Genomic DNA, 15774 nt, shown 5'->3' on the forward strand with positions numbered 1-15774 from the left:
AACACGAATTTAGGCGATATGTTCCTTTTAAAGAACGACCATTGTCATAATGAGTGACTCAATGGCTTGACTATGATGCCCATATGCAAAAATGTAAAAAAAAACTAAAAGTTTGCACAGTTTTTTTATGCAAAAATGTTTAAAAAAACTAAATGTTTGTAGTTTTTTTTTTATACCAAAGAAGTTAAGAATTGCTCGACCATTTTCACACGAGGCCGACTGAAACCGAACCGAACCTTTGTAGCAGAAATTAATGGTCGAAGTTCGGTCGATCTCTAATTATTTCCCATAAAAACAAATGCTCAACGCAGCTTTATTATGTTTTTAACAATCATTTTATTTATTAAATGTAGCAATTTCACCGAGCAACATAAAGCAAATTTTCAATTCAAAAAAATTCTTTTGTGATCACTTTTGTTTCTTTGCAACAACAGTAGAAATTCTCCATCGGCGGTCGCTAAGATTTACTACATTTGCCCCCCTAGCTTTTGATACTTTTCTATACGACTTCGTTCCTTTTACTGGAGATTATTAATTATATAATAAATGCTATACATACTTACATAAATACGTAGACGCGTATATTAAACATAAAAGACGAAACTATTTTTCGAGTAACACATTTTCTGAAACAAACAAATATATGCAACTGCAAAATACAATAGCCAGTATAATAAGGCAAAACACACGAACAAAATAGTCGTACATACCTACATATACATATATAACAATTTTTATTTAATTTTCTATTTTTCTTACGAATGTTGAAAACTCTAAAAACTGATATTTTCCGATGATAAGTATTACTAGCGTAGGCACCCCTCATACACAACGTACATGCATACTTATAAAAGTATTTACATACATACAAATGAATATTAACGCAATTATAGAGCACACATGCATGCATGCATACAGAAACTATGTAGGTTGCAAGAAGTTGGAATGAATTGAAAACGTTACGCAAATTAGATATTGTTAACATAAAACTTCAAAGAAATGAGAAAAAAATTAGAAAAAAATGCAAAACTTGCAAAAAAACACTGCGACGATGTTACGTATTGAAAACGTTGAATTGCATTGTATATTTAATACCTATTTACAAAGGTTAAATATGATATAAAAAAGTTAAATGCGTTAAATACAAAGGATAATGCATCTTATACAACTGATTTCAAATCGAGTCAAACTTTTAAGTAGTTCGGATTAAGAATTTAATTGCATTGTGGGATTTGTGGCGTAATAAATACAGGAAATTTTACAATTCTATGTGTAAAGTGTACAACGTTTTTGAATTGTTAGTACAGCAATTTTGAAATTAAATACAAAAATTATATAAACAGAACTCTGTACATTCAAATTTTTCGAGTTTGATTAAATAAAGCGTAAATACAAACATATTTATGATTAATATACGAATAATATAAAAAGTGGAACATTTGTTTTTATGTAGTTTAGTAATACAAGAACACTACCACCCGATTATCATTTTATGCGATACACGCCTTACATTTCGTTATAGTTTAATTTTAGCGTAATGAATTAAGGATGTTACGTCCGCATTTAGCGTTTCGAGTCTCATTTCAAATGTAGAATATATAATAATATCGTGCATAATAATCAATAAAATATAGTTCGACTATTATTTACGAACAAAAATCACCTTAACTTCACGCTTTTTCGTTTCACTTATTTCTATCTACAAGAATTTTAGGATTGGCTACCCGAAATACATTTGGTACCATGCCCGCTAATGTGGTAAACAGCTCTTCAGAGATATCATGTGGTAGGAGCAATTGTAAAGTGCTGTAAATATAAGCGAGAATGTACTAATTCTGTTATCAACTAAAAGTTTGTAGTTACAAATTCTACCTCAATTCCGCACCACCCCATGATGCCGATTCAATCATGAATCCTTTGGCGCATTTAAAAACCAACTCTGCACGTCGCATACACCATTGCACCGTCATATCCTCAGACATTTCATGCCGCAACAACGCTGGTATTGTGAGTGTAGTAACATCATGCCGGCTGGCTGTCTTTAAAATGTTACGCAATCCTAGTATAACCGGATGACGAGAGTTAATCTCACTCGGACTATTAATAGGTTCATCCGATATTAAATGAAAAATAACATGAGATTGCGAAAGATTCGAGTGTTTGGTAATAAAAAAGTCGCCAGTCTTTAGTTTCGCAGTTGGCATTCTAGTAGGTGAACCACCAGCGCTGCCACTGCCACTACCGCCGATAGGATTTTTAGGCAATAATATATCAGCATTGCTACTACCATTGCCTGTGCTGTTACTGCTGTGAATACTTGGAGTATTGGAGTCATTAATGTTGAGCATGCAGATGTGTTTTTCAATTTTCTCCAACTGATCGCCTATCTATAAAAATTATGTAAGTACCTATAATAATAGCATAATTAGTCGTTTTATTTTTACCTGCTCAAAGTGAAACTCGGTTGACATGTTGGCATTCTTTATAATACTCTTATTAGCCTGTGCTTGTATAGATGGCGTTAGTACAACTACACCACATAAGGAACTTGAATACAGGCCCAATGCCATATTTAGTCCATTTAAACTAAAAAAATGTGTTTAATATTTATATAGCAAACCTGGCCTTAATCGCACTACTAAAATATTATCTACCTCTCGTCCACATGCAGAGGACTGCAGAGATCTGTAACATCCGCACTTAGTATACGTATGTTGTGCATATGTTTAAGTTGAGATCCCAAGTGTATTGTAAAACTTTCCTCCATTGAAGGTTGCTGTGATATAAACATAGATGATCGATTTCCCAAGGGTGTAGCCACCGGAGAGGCTTCAAATATTCTGCCTACTTGGCTGGTAATCCAATCACGGTACTCATTACGCTGATGCCCACGCTTGGCTTGTAATTCCGACTCATAACGTTGGCGTATATAATTTTGGGTGCTATATTGTTGCGCCAGCAGATTATTGATATCCTACAAAATTGAATATAGTATTTGGTAGCAATTTAAAATAGCCATTCTTACTTCTGATGTAGTTGTGATATCCAGCTGTTTGATTTTCAAATCCATCTCCTGTTGTTGTGTGGAGTTCAACGTCTCTACCTCCTGATCCATTTGTTTGTTTATATCCGATACAACTTTCGCGTATGCTCTTTCACGCTTTAGTATATCTTCTAGTGAAGATGAATGTACCAGCCTTTGAATATGTCATTGTATTGATCGGATAAATATTATTTACTCTAAACATTCTCACCGATGAAAACTCTGTGCAAATATATCCTCATCGCTTGGACCAATGCGATCAGCAAATTGTATTATCTCGTCTTTATAATGCCGCTCAGTTTTTCTTATAACCGCTTCTAAATCGAGCTCACTATTGTGTGCTTGTTCCAATAGTCCTTCTGCGAATTTGTCCAGAAATTTTTGATTCTCCACTTGTATAAACTCACGCAGGGCCAACTTCAGTGCTAAGTAAATATAAGAAGTCAAATAAAAAAAATCAATTACAATTATACGCAATATATTACGTATATTCTCGTCCAAGTAACGTTGCATTGGATCCATGCCACTTAATATCCGTGTAACTAACTCGTCCAAAGATGCCTGCTCACCCTCGAAAGGCAGCTCGATCTCAATGCTCGCTGCACTGTCCCTTCCCTCATAATTTTTATATTTATATACAAACTCGACTGTGTTTTTATCCATTTTACTTATTTGATAAAGCAAATACACAATAGCTCACAAAGATGAAAATTGTTTAACAACAAAACAACACCCACAAAAAATAGCATAAATAATCAGCTGATATCAGACAACGTTAATCCTTGTACAGATCCATAAATAAAAACACTCTTAGCTGGTTGTCAAAAAATGCACACAGCTGAGATCACCAATTCACTCTCTTATCCAACATGGTTGCATAAAAAATTATTAAATTTCATAGAAAAACGTATCAAAAAGTCTAAAAATGGTGTAAAAATGCAGTTATTTCTCATAAAAAAGCATTAATATAGCTAAGAAATATATTAAAAACTAGCTTATACCCGTGGGTTTCACCCCACATTTCTTCAAAAAGTATGCAAAGTAAATAAAACAACTTTAACTTTTTTAAGTCAGTTTAGGTATTATTTAAAACGATCGGATATATGACATTTTTTGTTATATTATTTTGAGTATAAATAAAAAGGTTTTTCGGTGCGCCAACTCTGGAGCAGGCTACATATAATTAGCCATGGGTAAAACATGAGTTGGTTAGATTGACTCCTGCTACAGCTAATGATTGTCCCTGAGCTTCATTTATGAACATTGCGAAAGCCAGTCTAATAGGAAATTGGAGGCGTTTAAAATTGAAAGGTATATCCGTCGGTATCATTGGAATTCTTGGTATGAAAACTTTGTGGTTTTCAAAATTTCCTGATAAAACCATAGCTTCTATAACAATCGGTAAAAGTTTCGTGATGATTAGCCTTGTGCCATTGCATAAACGTGGAGGATCCAAATAACGCAGCATAATTATCATGGCCCCCTTTTTAAGCATCAGTCGATGAGGAGGAATTCCTGATGGGTCCAAGGAGTTAACAAACTCAACGGGATAATGAACTGCCTGGAATTCTTCGACGACTGTGTCAATGGAATGATAAGTTGTGACAATTCCTGGTAGTATTTCTTGAATTTTGGAATTAATGACATTTACATCGTCATTCTTAGGTGCCAAAATGGCCCTTTCACGAAGCCATCTATAGTTTGTGTGATTGGCTGAAATATTTGGAAATACCCTTTCTATGAAAGCATCGACTGATAACATAAGTTGACAAACCTGGAGGAAAAGAAATTAAATTTGGTGGTAAAGAAATTGGTATTTTTCCATTGCCTATTGTAAGTAATTGTTCAGAAAAAACTTCTTCTGAAGCATCTCCTCCCAATTGTGCTCTCATATTTGTAGAAAGAGTCAATTTTTCAAGACTACGTTCAGTCCCATAGGTATGACGATTTTAAACAGGCATTCACTTCATCTGCGGCGGTTCCTTTCGGAATAACTGGAAGAATTTGTCGAAAATCCCCTGCCAGTAAGAGTAAGGCACCACCCATGGGTTGATCATTACCTCTCAAGTCTCTCAGAGATCGGTCTAAAGCTTCTAGCGACTTTTTATGGGCCATTGTGCACCCATCCCACACGATTAGCTTACATGGCTTTAGAACCCTACCTTGACCTGAGTTTTTGCTTATATTGCACATCGGTGTGTCAGATATTTGCATAGACAGTGGTAACTTAAAAGCTGATTGAGCTGGGTAGCCGCTATTCCTGAAGAAGCAACTGCCACAGCGATTTCTTTCTTTTCTCTTACATCAGCCAATATCAAATTAAGCAGAAATGTTTTGCCGGTTCCTCCAGGCATATCCAAAAAAATCAATCCTCCCTTATTTTCAATAATCATTCCTTGAATAGTTTCGTATGCGACTTTTTGATCCGTAACCAATAGAGGTTTGCTTTTGCTTTTCAAAGTATGAAGAGCCTCGATACCTTAATTCATTTTCCGGGAGATATCTTTGTCGGCCAAATCGATTCTGTCTCGAACGGAAGAAGGTAATCCCAAATGCTCCAAGGATTTGCTATTAATTGAAATACATATATTTTCTATGTCGATTGGCGCTTGGTTGTAAATTTGCAAAGAGCAGTTCAGGTTTGCATTATCGTTTGCAGCTCGTGCTGCTCTCATGTAGTCTTTACTAAAGTTATCTTTGTGATTTTCCCATAGTGCTTTTGGATCTGATGGCGAGCAGGTTGGCAATATTATTGCCAATAAGCTGCGTAGCTGCGAAGGAAGGCATGACAGTCCAGCTTCAGATAATGTAATTTCCTAGTGATTATCGTTTACTGGAACCTAAATGCTGGCAAGCAATTTTTGGTATTCTACCATAAATGCGTCCAGTGATATGCAGTATGAAAAATCCCATTTGTATAGGAGGTGTCACGCCCCATTTCCAGCTATCACCAGTTTTCATGCAGGTGTTAGGTATTAACCTTATATAATCTCTAACCAAATTTCAGTTGTCTAGCCCAAATAGTTCCGGAGATATGGACAGTGAAAAATTGCATTTATATGGGAGGTGCCAAGCCCATATTTTCGTTTTTCTCAGTTTTCTTGGAAGTGTTAGGGATTAACCTCATATAACTCCTTCCCAAATATCATTGGTTTAGCCTAAATACTTCCAGAGATATGGACTATAAAAAATTCCATTTGTATGTGAGGTGACACGCCCCCTTTTTCGTTATACGCAGTTTTTCTGGATGTGGTAAGGATTAATGTCATATAACCACTTACCAAATTTCAGTAGTCTAACGTAAATACTTCCAGAAATACGGACTGTTAAAAATTCCAGTTGTATGGGAGGTAACACGCCCCCTTTTTAGTTATACGCAGTTTTTCTGGATGTAGTATGGATTAATGTCATATAACCCCTTACCAAATTTCAGTAGTCTAACGTAAATACCTCCAGAAATACGGACTGTTAAAAATTCCATTTGTATGGGAGGTGACACGCCCCCTTTTTCGTTATACGCAGTTTTTCTGGATGTGGTAAGGATTAATGTCATATAACCCCTTATCAAATTTCAGTAGTCTAACGTAAATACTTCCAGAAATACGGACTGTTAAAAATTGGGTTGGGTACAATATGATTTTGGTTCAAAATTCTGTATTTCAAATTCTGTATTCAATATTCTGTATTCAAAAATCTGTAATGCAAAATTCTGTAATGTTAAAATTCTGTATTGCGGAACACTGTAATTTTAAATTTTGTAAATCAAAATTATGTATTGTCAAAATTCTGCATTGCAAAATTCTGTATTGAAAAATCGGAAGAGCATATGGAAAAATAAAAAAGTGCGCACTTTTTTTATTTATCCATATGCTCTTCCGATTTTTCAATATAGAGTTTTGCAAAACAAAATACTGCCAATACATGACTTGTCTTGACCCATATGGTTTCCTATATTATCAAAACAGATTTACATAAAGCAAATGTACATATGTTTGTATGTATTTATAGATTCAGAAACAATGTGAATGAAATTCGAGCAACCGTGCTAAAAAATATTGTAGAATAATTGCAATATTTTCTGTATACTTCGTTCAAATACCTAACTGTTTTAATCAATTCCCATTCTTTCATTGTATACCAAAATACCCACCAAAATTTTGGTCAGTGCACGATGAGTCCAATATCGCTTTCCCCAGAACGCAAAACAGTATTGAGGCTTGGCATCGACGGCTAAAAGTTATTGTTGGGAAACGAAACTCAGGGTTGTACAAACTAATTAATGATCTAAAAGGCGAGCTGGGTTGTGCGAAAGCACAACTAGCTAAAATTCAAAATGGTCACAAAATTAGTCAAACGAAGAAGGCTGTAGAAGCAAACAACAGAATTAAAAGAATAACAAAAAAAGACTTTCTAAAGCGAATTGCTAAAAATTTAATAATACAATATAATAAATGTTTCTCCATTATAATGTAATAACTTTTGGTTTGAATGAATTTTTGAATTTATCTTTAATTGACGTATGTATATATACCATTGTTTCTATAAAATCAGGATTCCATTATTCATAAAATAAATGTGCTATTCAGGTAAGCGTGCTTATCAGGTTATCTGCTTATTAGGTGATATTTTTACAGCATTTTGATCGAAAATAATTTTGATTCCAGAATTTTAATATACAGAATTTCAGTTCTCCATCATTTTGATCATACAGAATTTTAAATACAGAATATTGAACCAAAAGAATTTAGGCTGGACAGAATTTTTTTTTTGATTTTTACAGAATTTTCATCCAAAAGAATTTTGAAAAGCAGAATTTAGTACCTTTCCCTTAAAAATTCCATTTGTATGGGAGGTGCCACGCCCCCTTTTTCGTTATGCGCAGTTTTTCTGGATGTGGTAAGGATTAATGTCATATAACCCCTTTTCAAATTTCAGTAGTCTAACGTAAATACTTCCAGAAATACGGACTGTTAAAAATTCCATTTGTATGGGAGGTGCCACGCCCCCTTTTTAGTTATACGCAGTTTTTGTGGATGTGGTAAGGATTAATGGCATATAACCCCTTACCAAATTTCAGTAGTCTAACGTAAATACTTCCAGAAATACGGACTGTTAAAAATTCCATTTGTATGGGAGGTGCCACGCCCCCTTTTTAGTTATACGCAGTTTTTCTGGATGTGGTAAGGATTAATGTCATATAACCCCTTACCAAATTTCAGTAGTCTAACGTAAATACTTCCAGAAATACGGACTGTTAAAAATTCCACTTGTATAGGAGGTGCCACGCCCCCCATATATATCAAAATATTTTTTAGCCTATGACCATCCCGGTAAGGTATCCAGTTCGTGTTTCAAATTTGGTTACGATTGGTTTATGCGTTTAGGACGCAAGTCGATCTATAGATACATACATAATTTGAATTTTATATATGTATGTATATAGAAGATATTTCTTATATAAATTTTCCTAGTCAAAAATATTGTTTTGTAAGTATTTTATGTGTCGATATTTTATCGTTTTTAATGTTACCACAAAAATGTTAATGCGACATAGCAACCCCAATACGCAAAGCCAATACGCTGAAGCAAAAAGACCAAGCTCTCACACCATCCCGAGCCCGCGGTGTCATAAGTATATATACATACCTATATATGGAATTGGCGCGTACACCCTTTTTTGGTGTTTGGCCGAGCTCCTCCTCCTATTTGTGGTGTGCGTCTTGATGTTGTTCCACAAATGGAGGGGCCTAAAGTTTCAAGCCGACTCTGAACGGCAGATATTTTTATGAAGAGATTTTTCATGGCAGAAATACACTCGGAGGTTTGCCATTGCCTGCCGAGGGGCGACCGCCATTAGAAAAATGTTTTTTTAAATTTTGTGTTTCACCGAGATTCGAACCTACATTCTCTTTGTGAATTCCGAATGGTAGTCACGCACCAAGCGTTCGGCTACGGCGACCGCAATAAGTGGCCGCCGTGTCGTAAGTGCCCATCAATAAACAAGCAAAAGGAACGGGAATCTCTTGTTTGTTAAGAAGAAGAGTAGGCGAAAGCAATGGAAACAGCCAAACACAGGAAGTTATACGTACATACACATCTTTCTTGTCACGGCGTCTTCCGCATATAAACGCAAAAAAACTGCATTTGGGGGCTTTAGATTCATTTGTGCTTTAAGATTTAATGCCTGGCACTTCGTTTGCATTAATTTGTTTCGTTTTAATCTCACAAATCACAATATTATCAAACCTTTTACTGAGTTTTCACAAAACCTTTACTTTCTCCTACTTTTGTTTGTTTAGTTAGTTTGTTTTGTATTGGGAAGGAAGCTGACGTCAGACTTGTCAAAATCGCGAAAAATAAAGTAACTTTTTTCTTATGGCGCCACCGTAGGTACTCAATTCGCCTTGATTACATACAGTATTTCTTGTTGTTGTATCGGTAAATCATTTGATTTGTTTTTTTTTTTCTTTCGCGTGTCCATGTGGCTGTCATCTCCGAATGAAACAAGGCGAATTTATTCTTTGTTTTCCATTTTCCCCAATACTGCGCTTTGACAATGAAACGTACAAAACATTGTTGTTGGTCTCGTGCCCACACCTTAAATATTATCTATGCCTTTAATGAACGCGCCTTGCCTTGTTGTCTTTAAAAGGTTAATAATTTTTCATTCACAATAGATATTAACAATCGTTTTTCGGCAATGTTCCCCATCGAAAATTCTCCTAATCCGCTTAAATTATGAGAATTAAGCCTAGTAGTTAATCGGATCATCGGCACCCCCTTAATCATTGTACAAATACATTGTACAAATACTCGATAAACGCCGCCATCTGTATAGGATGCCAAAGTTAAGGATCTAAAAATACTTCACACCTACGCTCGTTTCACAATTTACAAAAAAAAAAAAGCCGCAAAATTTTGCGCGCTCTGACAATACCCCTACGCTCCATTGGACCCACCTAAATCACTCTTTCAAATCAAGGAATTCACCCACCAGTCATTAATAAAATGCAATTCTTTTTTTTTTTTAGTTTATTTTAAAAAAAGATAAAATGAAATGTATGAAAACACGTACAAATTTAAATAAGCGCAAGACAAGTATGCTTTACCATGAGCAGCTCAACTGTAACCTGCAATAAATCTTAAGACTTACCGTACCCCAGTGGTTCGCTGCATTTGCGCTTTGATAAAATGTGAAGCATCCATCCGTTACTCCAATCTCTAGCTTATTTTTCTCTGGCAGAGAGTTAACTGCAAATGTGCACTCACAGCTCTTGGCAGCGATCTTGCAACAAAAATTTTTTTAAATTACTTTGCTGCAAACATTAGAACTGATTAAGTATTTAAAAAAAAAACATTCGTCATTTAATACTACACAGGTCTCGACAAGGCGTATCTTCACCATCTAACTCACAAATTCAAAAGGCTCTTCGTCTACAAAATAGGGAACTCCTTAAAGAGAACCAACTTAAATTTAACCCGATTACTCCCTAAACCACTTTATTTGCATCTGCATCTCAACAAAATGCTACACCATATGTATCTACTTTGAAATGTGTAAAGTATATATTTATCTATATGTATAAATTTACAATTATGAAAGATTGTATTCTTTAGTAAAAAAAAATGATTCCAGTGAAAACTTAATTGAAGTGTTTAAGACATAGATTATCAGTATCAGGTAAATTTTTAATGATAAAAATTAACTAAATCTCAAGGGTTAGAAATGAAATTCCAACATCCTGTCCATCATTGATATTTTTTTGTTTTTGGTTACTGTGACTGCTCATAATCTATTTTTAAAATTCCAACTGGTTGATTTGTAAGACAATTTTCCTTATAGACATTCTGACATCAAATCCAACCTTACGGGATTGACAGATATTTGACAATAAATACAATAAAACTAAACTTATTCTAAAAACTTATTAGAATTATTTTACAGAAAATCTAAAACATTAAACCACTTGATGAGAATCGAGGGACATATGCGCATGACATGATTTCAAGGATTTGATTCATCATATTTTAACACTTCACAAATATTTTTAAATTTTACCGCACAGGACTGAAACATTTTGAAAGAAAAAAAAAAAATATGTCCGCTAAAGCCGTTTTTCTTTTTTTTTTTTGTCAAAAATACTTTCTGCTACAGTTCAATCCAGGAAAGTGTGAAGTACTATTTAATTTTAAAGTTGTATTTTTCCTGTTATGATTTCACTTTCTATTTTGTTCATCCTCTTCATCAAAATATCTGTTTGGTTCAAATGTGTGTGGGGGTTGTTTTAAATTTTTGTTAAAATATTTAATACTCGTCTTTTTGCAATCCTCTTTAAAATTTTCACCTTTAAAACTACGTACGATAGGTACTTATTTTGCTGACGTGGTAAAATGCCTACACATGATTAACTTCTTAGTATCTGTGTATAAGTATGCATATTGTAACTGTTGCTTATATTTTCATCATCGCCACATCCTTTCTCTTCCTCTTGACCACCTGCTCTTCAAATAGTTCCTGGGAATCTCTCATCACTTTCTGCTTTAATTTTTCTGACTTTTTATTTTGAACTGAAACTGTAATTCTGCTGCTTTCGTGGCTGTTTAAGTTTTCTTATCTGTAACTTTTGGATTGCTTGCTTGAATCTGAGTTCGAATGTGACCTGGCTCAATTTTACGACCTATAAATGTTTGTAAATAAGAAATCATTTATTGGTATTCAAAAATTATTTTGAATCTTTTAGTTCTATTATTATAGATTAGTGAAAATAAAATTTTATATTAAATTGCACCACTCATCCGAACTAACCAATTAAGAAGAAATGAAATTAAAAGAGGAATAATCTACGCTTGTTGCTAAGAAAATATTGTATATAAAATCTATCACAATTCAAATGCGATGAGTCCTTCAAGATTTCGTCTGTCAAAACACTAGTTTGCCAAAAATTTAAATAACTTCTATCTACAAATCATAGTTAAAACTTAAGCCTAGAAATTAGGTCTGAACGTAAAACATGTTAGTAAAAATGTTAGAAAAAATCGTTTGGAAATTCTATATTGACCTGGTTTATATAACAAAGCTCACCTCAGTATCTCCTGTTGCCGCCCCCGCCGCCCATTGCATTTGGACCACCAAAGTTACCCTGATTACCAAAACTACCGCCTTGATTACCTAAAATGCAAGAACCGCAAAATAGCAGGAATTTAATGGTCACATACTTATATATGAGTACATTTCCCTATCAAATAATCAATTGCTTTACAGTATTTATATCTAAGTCAGTCACTTGATTTCAATTTTTGTTGCAAATACATTTTCATCAACCTATGAAACCCGAGGGACATAAGTTAACATATATATTATATTAGCAAGTTTTAATTTTACAGCCTCGTAACGCCGTATGAAATCATGAAAGTGGTTTATACGGAGCTGGAACTGTGTACAGATGTTAGTGCTAAATGTTTTATGTGTACATACCCATTTTGTTGCCGAAATTCCCTTGGGTATAGGGCTGCATGCGATTATTGCCTCCATAGTTTCCGCGTTGAGGGCCACCGCTGTAACCCTGCTGATAGCCATCACCGAAATCGTTACCCCAGTTGCCATTGTTAGCAGGCCCACTGTTGCCCTGACCACCGAAGTTTCCAGGACCATTATTCCAGTTACCTCCATTATTGCCATTATCCCATGGACCAACATTGTTGCTGTTCCAACCACTACCTCCACCACCCCCATTATTGAAACCTCCACCAAAGCCATTATTTCCACCCCAATTATCATTGCCTCTGCTGTTGCCACCCCAACTATTTTGGTTTCCCATCATTCCTCCACCCATATTCCCACCGCGACCCATGTTGCCACCACGACCACCGCCACCGCCGCTGCCACCCCCTTGTTGACGGTTCATATCCTGCTTGGGTAGGGCCTTCTTCACGTCGAGTGCTTTGCCCTTAATATTGTGAGTTTTTTGCACTGAAAATGGTATACACAAGTTTATCAGACAAAAGTTTAGAAATTGCTTAAGTGATCAAAATTTAATTTATTTTTTTGTAACGAGGCTGCGTGTTACACAGAATTTGAATAATAATACATTCGCATAACATAGCGTAAGCCGACGCTAAGATTTATCTTACAGTTATATTTTATAAACTAGCTAGACAAAGAAAAGCCAGGCCAGTTGTCAGAAAACTGTGTAAATAATAACAATATGTTAAATTTTTGTAACGAGACTGCGTGTTACACAGAATTTGAAATAATAATACATTCGCATAACATAGCGTAAGTCAACGCTTTTATTTATCTCACAGTTTTGTTCTATCAGCAAACCAAACATAGCTAAAATAGTTGTAGCAGCTGTGTCAGGGAACTGTGTTTAATTCTTGTTCACGTACGTTTTTGTTAGTATTGGAGACTGTCAGGTAATTTCGACTATCGACAGTTACTGAATGGTTTTCTTTTTTTACACGCATTCAATTAAATTTGGCAGTTGTTATAAAATGAATAATTGAGAGCCGAGATATTGAGAAAGAGTGGGAATACCCTTGTTATATTATCGTCATTTTAAAAATGTAAAGTAAGCCAAGTACGTTGTACCCGTGCTCTTGAAAGTATTGTTTGATTTATACGATGAAGAGGAAAGGACACCGAAATTCTGGGCAAATCCTTTTTTAAAATTATCAAAGATGCTGCCTATGTGAGCTGTCAAACATGCAAAATGACAATGCTTGCAATATGACTTAAAACATTTCATAAAATGAATTACCAATTTCATCCAATTTGCTGTCTCGATTGGCAATTTCAATGAAATTGACCATTGAAAATTATCAAAACTTTAGTGCTGAGAAAGTGATTTCTTGATAACTGTCAAATGAAACAAAATTCCTGAAGTGATTTTTTTTTTTAGGTAAAGTCCTACCAATTCGGCAGTTAAAACAAAAACCAACTGTTTACAAATATGCTCTCACTCAATTAGGAATTGAAGCTTGAAAAGATTAAATAAAAACCAACTATGGAACTATACTTGGCATAAACCACAATTTGAAATTCTTTTTTTTTTTTATTTCTTTAATTGGTGCACCATAAAAGTCGGCAATTTTGAAAGATAAACTCTTTTTTCAAAATTTCTTCTTTAAAAGTGAATGATCTAAACATCTCAGAAATTTACTTATACTGGAAACGGACGTGAACAGAACTATTATCACTAATATATTACTTGTGACATATACATTTTCATCGATTCATTATTAAATGAAAAACAAATCAACTAATATATAATATATGTCTGGACTTAGTCTCACAGTCATGAAACGCCGCATCATGTTATTAAAAATACATATGCGGAGCTGGGACTGTACACCGTAACCAAAAAAAACAAGTATACATACACATTACAGAAGTTAGTATACATTTTTAATATACTTACACACAATTTTATCAACTGGGTCATAGTCATCGTACTCAATAAAAGCAAATCCGCGCTTTTTGCCAGTCTCTTTATCAATAACAATATTTACATCTGTAATTTTTCCATATTGTCCAAAATAATCACGAAGACATTGATCATCGTGTTCGTCCTTTAGTCCACCAACAAATAATTTTTTAACCGTAGCACCCGCATGTGGATTATCAATATCTTGACGTGGCACAGCACGTTTTGGTTCTACCACGCGCCCATCAATTTTGTGAGGGCGAGCATTTTGAGCATCATCAACCATGGTAGACCGAGAATAAGTAATGAATCCAAAACCACGTGATCGCTTAGTCCGTGGATCTTTCATTACCACTACATCAACTATTTTACCCCATTTCTCAAAATGAGATTTCAAGCCATCATCAGTTGTGCGATAATCTAGCCCACCTATAAATAATTTTCTCAAACATTCAGGCTCATTGATTTCCTCCTATAAAATAATAAAAAAATAATAAAAAAAAAATAAAAAAAATTATTAGTGGTTTGGAAATCGATATTTTTCATGCTACATTCTGGAAACAAAATGGCGGACGAATACCGTCGCCTTCTAGAAATTTACAATTACTATAAATATTTTACTCACATCATTATAATCTCCATTTTGATTGGAATTATCTTTTTGATTACTCATTTTCACCATTTATTTTAATCTATTTATATCAATATTTGCAATAATAAGTTTATTTAATTATATAAGCGCAACCGTGTACGATTGAACAACTCAAAACGAAAAATCCGAATGAACTTCCGTTTGCGGCACACGAAAGCTAAAGAATCAAATAAACAGAGTTGCCTTTCCACAAAACGCGAAATTGAACTTGTGTTTACTGTGGTGTGAACCCACCATAAAGTAACCCTATGTCTCGACGTATGGAAGCTGATCGCATGCAAATCATCGCATCCGATACAATACAAGTGAAAACTGCTCGTCACACAACTCATGCGATAAATAGCAGAACTTATGGCATTTGCTTTATCACATGCAATGAGCTGCGAGTTTTAAAAGTTAAATGTTATTTTAATTTATAAGAAATCTTCTGATTGTTTTATCCTAATAATTTAAATTTACGAGAAGGCAATATAAGATACCGCAAACTAAAGACAAATTTCAAAACGAGGTGTTTCTTCTAATTTCATTATACTATTTAACACTTTTAGCGCATAACATCAACGAATAGATTGATTTACCGACATTTTTAAAGTTTCTAAATTTTTCTACACAAATCGAAGGAGGTCATATGGGAATGAGAACCTCAGGTGTAT

The 15774-nt window shown here is 34.5% G+C and overlaps 2 protein-coding genes across 2 annotated transcripts; both read right to left on the bottom strand.

Annotated features, from left to right (window-relative positions):
- Positions 1-230: 230 nt before the first annotated feature.
- Positions 231-3843, bottom strand: LOC128854717 (protein C12orf4 homolog). Its single transcript, XM_054089025.1, has 7 exons — positions 3529-3843; positions 3255-3468; positions 3026-3197; positions 2655-2974; positions 2445-2586; positions 1873-2387; positions 231-1806 (listed from the first exon to the last, which is right to left on the bottom strand). Exons 1-7 carry the CDS (start codon positions 3704-3706, stop codon positions 1686-1688), a joined length of 1662 nt encoding a protein of 553 aa, XP_053945000.1. The 5' UTR covers positions 3707-3843; the 3' UTR covers positions 231-1685.
- A 6740-nt stretch (positions 3844-10583) lies between these two features.
- Positions 10584-15272, bottom strand: LOC128854719 (heterogeneous nuclear ribonucleoprotein A1-like). The gene is made up of 5 exons (XM_054089026.1): positions 15095-15272; positions 14464-14941; positions 12519-13013; positions 12126-12212; positions 10584-11721 (listed from the first exon to the last, which is right to left on the bottom strand). Exons 1-4 carry the CDS (start codon positions 15149-15151, stop codon positions 12127-12129), a joined length of 1116 nt encoding a protein of 371 aa, XP_053945001.1. The 5' UTR covers positions 15152-15272; the 3' UTR covers positions 10584-11721; position 12126.
- Between the last annotated feature and the right edge of the window lie 502 nt (positions 15273-15774).

This window comes from Anastrepha ludens, chromosome 2 (genome assembly GCF_028408465.1).
Source record: "Anastrepha ludens isolate Willacy chromosome 2, idAnaLude1.1, whole genome shotgun sequence".
NCBI classification, from domain to species: domain Eukaryota; kingdom Metazoa; phylum Arthropoda; class Insecta; order Diptera; family Tephritidae; genus Anastrepha; species Anastrepha ludens.